Genomic DNA, 14,041 nt, shown 5'->3' with positions numbered 1-14,041 from the left:
TCTTATAAAGTTAAACATTTACTTATCATATGACCAACCAAAATTAAAAGGTTTCTACACAAAGATTTGCTTACAAATGTTCATAGCAGCTTTATTCATAATAGCCAAAAACTGAAAGACTATGAATGTCCATCAACTGGTAAATGGATTGACAAATTATGGTATATCTATACATTATACTATTACTACATGCAATAGCATGATTGTCAAAATATTATGCTAATAAAAGAAGCCAGCCAACAACGGGCTACATATTGCATGATTACATATGTATGAAATTCTAGAAAAGGTAAAAATACAGTAATAGAAAGCAGATCAGTGTTGTTAGGGGCCAGTGGGCATGAGTGAGGTTTAGGAATTGACTGCAAAATGGCATAAGGAAGCTTTTGGAGAAGACAGAAATGTTTTTCTGTCTCATGATTATGTGGCTAATATATAGCTGTGTGAACTTGCCAAACTGGGCCAGGTGCGGTGACTCACTCCTGTAATCCCAGTGCTTTGGGAGGCTGAGGGAGGAGGATCACTTGAGGCCAGGAGTTTGAGATTAGCCTGGGCAATATAGCAAGACCCCATCTCTACAAAATTGATTGACTGATTGATTGATTGATTGATTGAAACAGAGTCTCGCTCTATTGCCCAGGCTGGAGTGCAGTGACGTGATCTTGGCTCACTGCAACCTCCGCCTCCTGGGTTCAAGCAATTCTCCTGTCTCAGCCTCCGGAGTAGCTGGAATTACAAGTGTGTGTCACCATACCCAGCTAATTTTTATATTTTTCATAGAGACGGGGTTTCACTATGTTGGCCAGGATGATCTCAAACTCCTCACCTCAGGTGATCTGCCCTCCTTGGCCTCCCAAAGTGCTGCGATTACAAGCGTGAGCCACTGTGTGCCTGGACCCAAAATGATTTTTAGCTGGGCATGGTGGTGCACACCTATGGTCCTAACTACTTGGGAGGCTGAGGCAGGAGAGCTGCTTGAGCCCGGGAGTTAGAGGTTACAGTGAGTTATGATCATGTCGCTGCAGTCCAGCCTCTAGCCTAGATGACAGAGGGAGACCCTGGCTCTAATTAAAACAAACAAACAAACAAACAAACAAACAAAAAAACTTGTCAAACTGTACACTTAGAAGTGGTGACTTTTATGGCAAGTAAACTTACCTCAAAAAAACAAGGAGGAGGTGGAAAGGAAGAAAAACAGGAGGAAGAGGAAGAGAAGGAAAAAATGGGGAAGAGAATGGGGAGAAGAGCGAAAGGGGAAAAGAGAAAAAGAAGAGGAAGAAAAAAAAATGGGGAAGAGAAGCGGGAGTAGAAAAGGAAAAGGGGGAAGGAGAAAAAGAAGAGGAAGAAAAGAAAAAAATGGAGAAGAGAAGGGCATAGGCTCCATAAAGAAAGGAAGAAAAGAAAAAAATGGAGAAAAGAATGGCATAGGCTCCATAAAGAAAGAGGCTCATTTTAACCATTCAATGAATACTTAAACTCTTGTTGGGTATCAGGCAAGGACTAGGCACAAAAGGAGAAACATCCTTAAATCCTGAGTAATTTATAGTATAAAGAGTGAGATAGATATGGAAACCAACCTTAATATAATCTGATAATTACTATAAGAAAAATATGTACAAAGTACTATGGGGATAACAAAGAGATTTGGGGTGGGAGGTATGAAGAGTGGTTTAATAATCTGAAAGCCGCAATATGAAATAAGAGGGTGAGAGAGAACTAACCATCACCAAAGAAGTACTAGGAAGTAAGGTTAGAAGAGCTTACCTTTTGTTACTGGAGAATTTACTTGACCTCTGGAATATATAAATCCACGATGAACTAAAGCTTTTGTCTTTTAATAAAAACAAAAAAAAATTCCATTTCACTTACCAAAGTCAGAAGTCAGTGGTTCACTTGTCTCACTGACTGAAACACTGATATTAGGTGCAATCTGTTGCTGGACTGGAAAGAGCCCAGAGATAATTCTTGACATTATTTCTTGCTCTACCCTGAGAGGATGGTGGGGCAGATAAAAGTTAAGATTCCTCAATTTGATTGAAATGTAAAAAATGTTAGACATACCACCCCTAAAAATAACCTTTACCAATGCCACAAACATGCTGGTATGAAAGCAGTCATTCTGAAAGTTAAATCTAGAAGAAAAAAAATAAAATGGGCTGGGCATCATGGTACATCTGTAATCTCAACACTTTGGGAGGCCACGTTGGGCAGACTGCTTGAGCTCAGGAGTTCAAGACCATTCTGGCAAACAGGGCAAAACACTGTCTCTACAAAAAATACAAAAATTAGGTGGTACGTGCTTGTAGTCCCAGCTACTCAAGAGTCTGAGGTGGGAGGATGGCTTGAGCCCAGGAGGTTGAGGCTGCAGTGAGCTGTGATCACACCACTGCACTACAGCCTGGGCAATAGAGTGAGACCCTGTCTCAAAAAAAAAAAAAAAAAAAGTCCCTCTGAAGAAGATAAAACACACTAAACAGAATCTCCTTGTGGGAGATAGTTTATGAAATCAAATTAAAGTCTTTCAGATTAGTCTAATGAAAAGCTTAAAAGAACTCCTAAACTCAAAATAAGACTTTGGCCAATGACTATCTGGCATATCATGTACCTAAACTGTTTGATTTCCACTCTGAGTGCACACATAAAAACCATATAAGATCAGAGCTAGAAAAGATGTCCAGCTGCCCTTTCTTCAAGGTAATACACATATAGGCTGTATTATAGGTAGTTTTCCTCTTAAAATGTAAAGAAAAAATTTATTTCCAAAGTCATCTTCAGGAAGGGAAAGGGGAACAGGAGACTTCTAGAACATTTCTTTAGTGCAGTTAATAGACTTCTTAAAAATTATTATATAATAGGTGTTCATTGTAGAAAATTTAGAAAAAAATGTAAGAGTTTAAAAAATTGATAAAGCTCACCTATAATCCTAGGTTCAGCAATAAACACAGTTAATTTGGTATATATGCTTTTTCAAACTTTGTTTTATGCACAGTTTTTTGTTTTGTTTTGTTTTGAGACAGAATCTCACTCTTTCGCCCAGTCTGGAGTGCAGTGGCACAGTCTCAGCTCACTGCAACATCCACCTCCCAGGTTCAAGCGATTCTCCTGTCTCAGTCTCCCGAGTGGCTGGGACCACAGGTGTGCACCATCGCACCTAATTTTTGTATTTTTTTTTTCAGTAGTGACGGGGTTTCATCATGTTGGTCAGGCTGGTCTCGAACTCCTGACCTCAGGTGATCCACTCACCTTGGCCTCTCAAAGTGCTGGGATTACAGGCGTGAGCCACTGTGCTAGCTGCCTACTTACTTTTGAGTAAGATCTTGTAAACTGGGGTTACATTGTTAGTATCCTGCTTTGTTTATATGCCAGTACATTATTAATATCTTTTTATATCATTAAATTTCTTCTAAACCTAATTTTCATGACTATATTAATATTCAGCCATTTCACTTATTCCAAAACTTCCTTAAGGTTTCTTACAAGTAAAAATACAAATAATAGCATTCATTTCATATTCATATGTAACAAGTTACAATTGTTATTGTAATATGTAACAATAATAACATATTACAGCTTGTTGTTATCAGTATGTAACAAACCTAGAATAGTGCCCTCTTTGTAGTGCTAGGTATTATATGGCCTAGTATAGCAGTCCCAACCTTTTTGGCATCAGGGATTGGTTTTGTGGTAGACAATTTTTCTACAGACCAGGGCAGGGGTGGTGGGGTAGGGGGTGGGGGGATAGATTCGGGAGGAAACTGTTTCACCTCAGATCATCAGGCATTAGATTCTCATAGGGAGTGTGCAACCTAGATCCCTCACATGCACAGTTTACAATAGGGTTTGTGCTTCTATGAAATCTAATGCCACAGCTGATCTGACAGGAGGTGGAGCTCAGGCAGTAATGCTCACTCACCCGCTGCTCACCTCCTGTTGTGCAGCTTAGTTCCCTGGTTCCTAACAGGCCACAGACCGGTACTGGTTCGTGGCCCTGGCCTAGCAGCAAACCATAATTACTTCTTTAGGATAAGTTTCTGGAAATGAATCACTGGATTAAAGAACATGTACATTTTTAAGGCTTCCTAATAGTCTGCTTTGCCAGAGTAGACAGATTGAGTACAAATATTCAAGGACAAAAACAATAACCTCCAACAATAGTTAAGCCCTCAGCATTATATCAAACACTTTCCAGTGACTAAAGCAAAGAAAGTTTAATAAACAAAAGAAGACAAGGAATATTTTCAGCCACAATTTAATACTTTCCATTTATATTTTCTACTATGGTTCTATTCATACCAAAAACATTATAAACTTACCATTGAATTAAGCTATTTTCCAGTGTTTCTTTTCTCTCAATTACTTTATCCAGAATATCAGCAGTGGGCTGAAAAGTAGAAGCAACTGGCGGAAATGGAGGACCATTATATTTTGTAGAATCAGCTTTAACACTTCTGTTAAACTCCAGAATTGGTTCAGAGTCTGGAATTTCATCACATTTTTCTTCTTCCTGGTAGTAACAAAAACAAAACTATTATATTCATGTATTTGTTCAACATTTACTGAGTACCACCTATAGGCAAGGAACTAGGTGAATTAAGAAACCCTTCTAAATTAACCAACAGCATTTCTAATTAGGTGGTATCACATTAATTATAATATACACATTAGTCAGACATATCATATTGAGGAACTCTTAATTACACAATCAGTTTGTCTTTTTAGAACCCAATATTCATTTTATGCAATCACAAAATAAACTAGAAAACATAATTATTCCTACATAAAACACTATTATTTCTCTCTAGAAATGTATGAACTTAATAATTATCATTAAAAAATTGATGCTTCCTGATATGGTTTGGATATTTGTCCCCTCCAAATCTCATGTTGAAGTGTGATCCCCAGTGTTGGAGATGGGGCCTGGTGGGCGGTGCTTGGGTCTTGGGGGCAGATCCCTCATGAATGGCTTGGTGTCCTCCCCATGGTAATAAGTTAGTTCATATGAGAGCTGATTGTTTAAAGGAGACTGGCACATCCTCCTCTCTCTCTTGCTCCCTCCCTTGCTTTGTGACACATCTGGACCCTCACAGCCTTCTATCTGAGTAAAACTTCCTGAGGTCCTGACCAGAAGTAGTTGCTGGCACCATGCTTCTTGTACAGCCTGCAGAGCCATGAGCCAATTAAATCTCTTTACTTTTTTTTTTTTCTTTAAGACAGAGTTTCACTCTTGTCACCCAGGCTGGAGTCCAATGGTGCGATCTCAGCTCACTGCAACCTCCACCTCCTGGGTTCAAGCAATTCTCCTGTCTCAGCCTCCCGAGATGCTGGCATTACAGGCGCCCACCACTATGCCCGGCTAATTTTTGTATTTTTGGTAGAGATGGGGTTTCACCATCTTGGCCAGGCTGGTCCTGAACTCCTGACCTCAGGTAATCCACCTGCCTCAGCCTCCCAAAGTGCTGGGATTACAGGCATGAGCCACTGCACCTGGCCTTAAATCTCTTTTCTTTATAAATTACCCAGTAATTCCTTTATAACAATGCAAAATAGACTAATACACTTCCAAAATCACTTTTTGCTCTTATACAACTTATAATTTACATTTAAATATGCAATAAGGTCAGTCATCTTACAGATTATTTGCATTACCACATCATAACCAATAGAGTTATTTCTGGAATTGTTAAAATTTTTATTACAAAAAAATCATATGTGTTTAAAAGTAAACAAATAGTGTCCATGTACTGTATCTGTTACATAAATAACATGAATTGCATTTATCCGCTCCCCAGCTTTAACAATTATCAACTTATGGTCAATCTTGTCTCATCTAGCCACTTTCCCCTTCACATATCATTTTGAAGCAAATCACAGATATCATATCATTTTATCTATAAATAATTCAATCAAAAACACTTTGGGTCTCTCTAAATAGTACAACTCAGTAATATTATTCCATTGAAAAATGAAGTCCACAGCTTATAAATGGCAGAGCTAATACAGGAACACTTGTCTTTGAATGCTAAATTCTCTGCTACTTCTATAACCATTTCTTTCACTTGTATATTGCATAAACAATTACCAAGTACCTTTGCTAGGCATTAGGAATATAAAAATAAATAAGGTCCCTGCCTTCAAAATTCTCATGTGGCACTCACATGAGAAAATACATATCTGTGAGCCAATAACATTAATATGCATATTCTAAAATTGGATTTCATTTTATGATTAACAAAACTGATCTTAGCTCTAAAAGTCAAAGAAACATGATCAAATGTGTTCTTTAAAGTCTACTGACATAATGGTCAAGTAGTTTCAATGTTCTATGATCTTTTGTCCCATTCTTTATAATTTACTTCCACCTATTTTTCCCTCTATTTCATTATTTCTATCATTTCTATAACTCTTCCTTCCATATGGGATATTCCTTTGGATTATAGATTTCTCACAACTTTTTTCTCAATATCAATTAACTAGTCACCTCACCACGAATCCAAAAACCAAAATTAATAGAATGAAAAAAAGACAAATTGGAGGAAAAGAAGCCAAAGGAAGTGGAAAGAAAGAAGAAAGCAGGAAACAGATAGACAAAATCTAGGTGGGAAACGGCAGATAATCATGAAGCTTCATGAAGGCAGATAGGTGATATAGATTAAAGACATTCTAGAATAACAACTTTATAATTTTTAAAATAAAAGTATATTTAACTCAAAAGTAAAAGAAAGTATCTCAAAGCACTGTAACATAATATTGATAGGCCAAAGACAGTCAACAACCTGGAAAAATACCGGTAGAAAAATAATTTCTCATGGTTTCTAAGCTTTGTTACCTGTATGACATCGATTATTTCATCAAAGTTAGTTCCTGGAAACTTCACCTCTTCTTCATCTACCTTCATAATTTCTGGAGTCTAAGAAAACATTTTCAGAAAGTTTTTGTTGTGCTTAACACTTTTAAAATTTATAAGTAATTTATCATATTTCCACCTATAGTATAAGCTTATAATTACATGGTCCTTTTTAATCATTTTAATACCCTATTCAGAATTGATTTAATTAGTAAATGAAATCCAAGCTAGTCCCCAAGCCATTAGGTCAACATTTCAATAGCTTTAAAAAATTAATCAGCTGTTTTTCTGTAAAGGACTCCATCAGCAATATCACTTAATTGATCAACAGGTTGATATAATTGAGACTTCTCTTCCAGAATTAAGATAAAGGAAAGTGTTTACATGTGTAGATCTCTAAGTATAAACATATATGACCTCACACGAAGATGGATACAGAATCAAATAATTCAGGAAAAAAAACAAAATAGTCATTTTACAAATCTAATCATTAGGCCTCATTATATAAAATGTAGTCATGCAATAGCCTCTTACTGACAGCAGAATGATAAACAGTCCAAAAATTTATTGCTTGTTATCACAGAAGTTTCAATAAACAGAAGGTTAAAAAAAATTACTGATGAAAAAATTCAATTAAGCACAAATGTCACTTACGGACAGTTCTATTTCATTACTTGTGATCATGAAAGATTGCTGGTATTCTCTCTCCTTTTAAAACTGTACCCTTGGCCAAATTTGCTTACAATAAACAAAACCTGGGGTAAGTTACAGTGCTATTTTGCTGTGTAGTAAAGCCATAACTTCATTATTCAAAAGTAAATAAATGCCAGGAAGAAATGCATATTTTTGTATCATGTCAACAGTGGGATAACAAGGTAACATTCCAAAATATAAACTCCCAACTGTCACTATAAAATTCATTTAGGATATCTATAATTCCCATGTAAATCAAAGATTCATCACCAAAGTGACAGAAATTCTTTCTTCACATGAGAGTTTCACAACTTAAATTACCAAAAAGTTACACTAAAGATTATCACTTTCCAAATAGTTATAAATGTAAGGATCTGAAACAAACTTTCAAGTTCATAAACAATTCAAAATTTGTTTTGGGCTGGTGTGGTGGCTCACGCCTGTAATTCTCGAACTTGGGAGGCCGAGGTAGAGGAATCACTTGGAGTCAGGAGTTCAAGATCAGCCCGGCCAGCATGGTGAAGCCCCATCTCTACTAAAAATACAAAAATTAGCCGGGCGTGGTGGCAGGCACCTGTAATCCCAGCTACTCAGGAGGCTGAGGCAGGAGAATTGGTTGAACCCGAGAGGCGGAGGTTGCAGTGAGCTGAGATCACACCACTGCACTCTAGCCTGGGCGACAGAGCAAGACTCTGACTGAAAAAAAAAAAATTGTTTTCAATCTTTTCTTCAAAATGTAAATTATTATAAGTTATCATTATGATAAAAGGCTTTAAATGGAGTAACATTAGTTAAAATCTACAGTCAGACATTACTCAAAATAATATGATAAAATTCTGAAATATACCTTTATCCAAGTTTGCACAGGAGGAAGAGATGCTTCTTTGGGGCTAGACAGAGGTGAAAGGACATCAGCACTACTATTTGAAATGCTGTCAATATCTACACTGGGTAATACCTAAAACAGAATACAACATTCAGCTTTCTGTTTATCATTTTTACTCAAATATTTTTATGAGTATGTGTATATACATGTGTATGTGTGTGTGTATACACATATACATAAAAACAAAGCATGCCCTTTAAGTTTTTATTGTGAAGCCAATGGATAACAAAATTTTTTAATTATGAAAGCATATTTTATAAAATATGAAAAATAAAGAGGAAAACACACAAAATTCTATCTTAAGATGACTTCATTTTCACTATTCCCTTTGTCTTTTACTATCTACTTATACATAACTAAAATTTAAAATAGTTTTCATTCTTGATTTTTCATTGTGATTACAAGAACCATAAACACTTATCATGCTTTTGTATAGACTTCATAATTATATTTTTAAATGACTATATAACATTTCAACAAACATGTCTTAATTATTTAATTATGTTTCAATTGGAAAAATTTAGGAAATTTCCAATTTTTCCACTATTATATATATATCACTACAAAAAAAACTTACACACAAACACACACACACACACACACACACACACACACACACACACACAGTTTTCTTCCTAAACCCTAAATTAATTCAGTATACTAGATAGCCAGATATTGGATTAACTTTCTGGGCCACAGGACATGGATACTTAAGATTCTTGGAAGTACTGGTGAAATGTAATCTTAACAACCTCTATTTACGTCATCAAAAACATAATTAAGTCTAAGTTTTACCCAACCGTCACCAAAATTAGATAATATGATTGTTTCAGCAATAATAGTTTTTAAATGGATGCATCTTATTGTTATTTCAATTTGCATTATCTTGGCTACTGGCAAAACTTATTTAGTTTCCTTGCTGATAAACTGTACTTCCTCTTTTGTAGAGTCTTATTCATGTCCTTTGAACATTTCTAGACTTGGATCTGTGTTTTCTTATTAATTTATAGAGATCTTTATATTTAAAAATTAATGCTTTACTAGCATCTTCGTTTCATATGTTCTTACTGTGTGTTGTTTGCCTTTTAATTTAGGATTCTTTCCCCCCGACCTAGATCCTCTAATTTCCTCCATGGACTGACTGTGCTAGTGATGCTCATTCGTTCAATACACATTGACCGGGTTTGTACTTGGCTCAGGGAGCTGTCCAGGCTGAAGTGTCCCCAGGTCTCCCGAAGCCTCCATAGCTGCTGCACCACTGGGTTAGTGGGCCTACACTGTCAGAAGGATGCCCAAAGACTGCTATAAGAGAGGAACACACTTGGGTTCATGTTGGGAGTTCTCTGCCCTGCAAGAATGACTGGAAGTTGAAAGATTCTGCAGCCAGGGCTTTATTGTGCATTTGCTCCTATCAAGCACAGGGCTGGGAATCTTCCTGAGATCCACTGACTGCCTCAGCCCTAACAACTTGGCTGTGAAAACACACTATCAATTTTAGCTGCAGAGTGGAAGTCAATCTATGAGAACGAAGTGTTTGTGGAGCTACATGGGCAATTTCTAAGTCCCTGGGAATCTCTCAGGCTGGTGGGTTGAGGCTGTTCTGTATAAATTTGTGCAGAAGAAATGGATAGTTCGTTTGTTCAGGGAGGAGTGTCCAGTCAAAAATCAGTACTAAGAGCCTGTTGACTGTTCATGTGGTGGCATCCGACAGCTCCAGGATTATCTTCTCCTCAGTGATCAGGATCCAAGAATGAGGCAAGTCTTCTCTCTTCCCAGAGGGCATACTAAGTTGCCCAAGAAAACTCATTTGTCCTGGCTCAATCAAAAGAGGAACCTTGGAGCAGTCTAAGGACTGCAGTGTTCTAATTATTTGTAAGTAAGCAAGGATGGTAAGACGAATACAGGAGTTGGAGTAAATCAGCCAAAAAGTTTACCACAGTTCATGAACGCTTTCCTACAGTTGCCTCCTGACTGGTCAATAGAAAGTCGCATGTAAATACTCATGTTCATCTTTGTCCAGACCTAGTGAAGACCTCAGCTTCTACAGCTGGATCCCAGGCCGAAGGGTAGATGTTTGTGAAATGTCAAAGGGTTTCTTCCCACATGAGCCTGTTGAAGTCTTGTATTCATTCAAGTCTTCTAACATATGTTAGTGTAAAGTTTGAAGTATTAATTATATAAGTCACATATATTAAATTTTTAAAATTAATTATAATACACAGTTCAATTGTTCCCCTTGGAATATCACCAAGCCACTTGTATATAAGTCATTGGCCTAGAAGAGCAGCTTAAATCATGCAAAACAGGATAGAAACATATTAATATCACAGTTTTAAAAATAACGGAGCCGTCGGGGCACAGTGGCTCATGTCTGTAATCCCAGCACTTTGGGAGGCCAATGCAGGTGGATTCACCTAAGGTCAGGAGTTCGAGACAAGCCTGGCCAACATATGAAACCCCATCTCTACTACAAAAAAATACAAAAAGTTAGCTGGGCATGGTGGCGGGCGCCTATAATCCCAGCTACTCAGGAGGCTGAGGCAGGAGAATCACTTGAACCCAAGAGGCAGAGGTTGCAGTGAGCCGAGATTGCGCCATTGCCCTCCAGACTGGGCGACAAGAGCAAAACTCTGTCTAAAAAATAAAAATAAATTAAAAAAAAAGAGCCATGATCAAAAGCAATATTTTTATGAAGCAATATAATGGATTTCCATACTAACGTTAAGCAAAAAAATTTTTTCTTCCTTAAAATTTTCTACTCATGCACCCTGGCATACCTGCACAGTAAGCTGAGGAGGATCCTTTTTTTCTGACTTCATTTCTACAATGGCTATGTTAGGTTTCTTTACTCCAGTTTCTACTTTTCGAGATGATGGAGGAATAGAAGTAGTCACAGTTACAGGGTGTGGCTTGCTGACAATCACTCCAGCAGGTGGCATGGTATCACTATTACTTTGGGTTTGTCCTAAGAAGTTTAGGAGAAAAAATAAGTCAGATAGTTCAGGAAAAAAGGGAAAAGTCTAATATACCATCTGGATCTTAATGGCTATATTCTCATATTTAAAAAAGCCCTATCTGACAATCACCCCTCCCTCCATCATCAGCACTGTCGACATGCTCACCATACCCAGTGACTTTTATTAAGCACTTATATGTACTCAACACTTCACATCACTATCTAATTTAAACCTCAAAATAAAGGCTAATAGAAAGCTATTAATACTATCCACATTTTAAAATGTTTATAAACTTTCACTTCCAAAGTCCCACTTGTTTTCTACATATCAAAGAGGGGTAGTACAGTGTACTTGTTGAAAACACAGACTATAAAGCCAGACTGCCTCTGCCTGGGTTTGAATCCTGGCACCATTCTAGCTGTGTAGCCTTTGACAAATTATGTAACCCTTTTGTGCTTCAGTTTTCTTAGCTATACAATTTGTATATTACCATGTGCTTTATAAGGTGGATTAAATGAGAGAATATATGTAAAGTGCTCAGAACTCTACCGGGCACACAGTAAGGACTTTAAAAGTGTGAGCTATTTTATTACTAGGAGATATGTTTAAACAGAGAGCTATTATTTGACATGAAATTAACTCATAATATCAAAAATAAAAAAGTCTCTTACATTAAAAAATATTCATACTTAAATTGTTAATCAAAACAAAAGAACAGCAATGACACTAAAGGGAAAAAAGAGCTAACTAGACTTGAACAGCTGGTGTGAGGACAAAAATGATCTGTTCAATTTTTAACATGAAGACTCAGAGAGAAGGCAAATAAGTAAATAAACAACTATTGGCTTAGATTACACACCCACACAGCTTTCACTTATGATAGCCTAGTTCAAAAGTACAAAAAAAAGTACCTTAATACTTCCCCAAAGACATAATGATATTAACAAGATAATCAAACTTATTGAATTATTATGAATGTCCATGACATATTTAAACTTTCTTTTTTAAGAGACAGGGTCTTGCTCTGTTGTCCAGGCTGGAGTACAGTGGCATAATCATTGCTCACTGCAGCCTCAAACTCCTGGACTGAAGGGATTCTCCTGCTTCAGCCTCCAGAGTAGCTAGGACTACAGGTGTTAGCCATCAAGCCCAGCTAATTTTTTTTTTTGAGACAAGGTCTTGCTATGTTGCCCAGGCTGGTCTCAAACTCTTGGTCTCAAGCAATCCTCCCATCTCGGCTTCCCAAAGTACTGTGATTAAAGGCATGAGCCACTGTGCCCAGCCAAAACATTGTTTAAAATTTCATTTCATCTACAATAATATAACATACTAAAAGAATTTTTCCTATTGGTGAAACTACAGCAGGAACCCATCATTTCAGAGATTGCTATTACACAGCATAAAATACATTGTGAGGCCTTCCCCACAAAAACAAATAACATTTACAGGAAAAGGTAGATGACTATCATGTTAGTACCATTTTGTAAGTTCTGCTACTGCTGATAAGAATTTAAAATTCAATGGCTGGGCACGGTGGTTCACGCCTGTAATCCCAGCACTTTGAGAGGTTGAGGTGGGTGGACTGCTTGAGTCCAGGAGTTCCAGACCACTCTGAGCCACACAGTGAAACCCCGTCTCTAATAAACACACAAACAAACAAATAAATAAATAAAATAAAATCCATCCCACATATTTTGTTGATTCTTACCTAAAAGAATTGCCATAGGAATCAGATGACCTTCCAATGTACCTGAAAAAGTAGGCATTTCTCTACTTGGGCTGAACAAATATTGCTGATCGCCATGAGGTAACACAGGAACAGAATGTTTCATTTTAGAATCCATCTTCATAGGTTTTGTTGCATAGAAGTCAGTCTGTGTTCTTATTGACTTTACCTTAGTGCCTATAATAATCACCAATGGCAGATATTTTAAAATATTGTTAGAATATCTACTATCGAGACATCTAGAAATACAACAGCTCTTCACAGAAAAATCTTAATTCTATATAAGGTTACAAGGCATCAAAACAGAAGTAATATATAGACCAGAGGTAGCAAACTTCTTAAATGGTCAGACAGTAAATATTTGTCTGGCAGGCCACATGATCTCAGCTGTAATGACTCAGTTCTGCTGTTGTATCATGAAAGAAGCCATGGACAATATATACATGAATGAACACAGTTAGAGGCAAATGAAACTTTATAAAAACAGGCAGCTCACGTGTAGGCCACAGTTGCCAGCCCCTGAATAGACATACAACTTGTACAGCTACTGTGACAAAATAGATATAATAACCAGAAAAAAATGTTAAATAAAGATTCTGAAGAATATTCCAACAATGTTTGAATTCTTTAAATTTTTTTCCATAGGTACGAAAAAGTTAATGATCATTTTTGGAATTGATGATTTTCATTTTCTCATTACACCTTTACACACAACATAATTCTGAATAACCAGCTTTATCTTTTTAAATTATGTACAGACAATCAAATTCTATACTTACTTAAACCTTACTAATTAATATCATTATACAGTAGTCTCTCCTTATCTGTGGTTTCTCTTTCCCTGTCTCAATTACCCAGGATCAACCTTGGCTGGAAAATATTAAATGGAAAATTTGAGAAATAAACAATTCATAAGTATTTGAAAATTATTCATT

The 14,041-nt window shown here is 36.8% G+C and overlaps 1 protein-coding gene across 13 annotated transcripts in view; it reads right to left on the bottom strand.

Annotated features, from left to right (window-relative positions):
- The window catches only part of KIAA0586 (KIAA0586 ortholog), a 119,292-nt gene that overhangs the window by 67,841 nt on the left and 37,410 nt on the right, over positions 1 to 14,041 (bottom strand). For all 13 annotated transcript variants that reach the window (XM_014347567.4, XM_008957006.5, XM_008957007.5 and 10 more), the window contains exons 15-20: positions 13,089 to 13,283; positions 11,201 to 11,388; positions 8,385 to 8,495; positions 6,827 to 6,907; positions 4,314 to 4,504; positions 1,870 to 1,988 (exon numbers count right to left, since the gene is read on the bottom strand). In XM_014347567.4, coding sequence (XP_014203053.2) covers positions 1,870 to 1,988; positions 4,314 to 4,504; positions 6,827 to 6,907; positions 8,385 to 8,495; positions 11,201 to 11,388; positions 13,089 to 13,283 — 885 coding nt within the window. The remainder of the gene's footprint in view (positions 1 to 1,869; positions 1,989 to 4,313; positions 4,505 to 6,826; positions 6,908 to 8,384; positions 8,496 to 11,200; positions 11,389 to 13,088; positions 13,284 to 14,041) is intronic.

This window comes from Pan paniscus, chromosome 15 (genome assembly GCF_029289425.2).
Source record: "Pan paniscus chromosome 15, NHGRI_mPanPan1-v2.0_pri, whole genome shotgun sequence".
NCBI lineage: Eukaryota > Metazoa > Chordata > Mammalia > Primates > Hominidae > Pan > Pan paniscus.
This window is presented reverse-complemented; position numbering and strand designations above follow the sequence as displayed.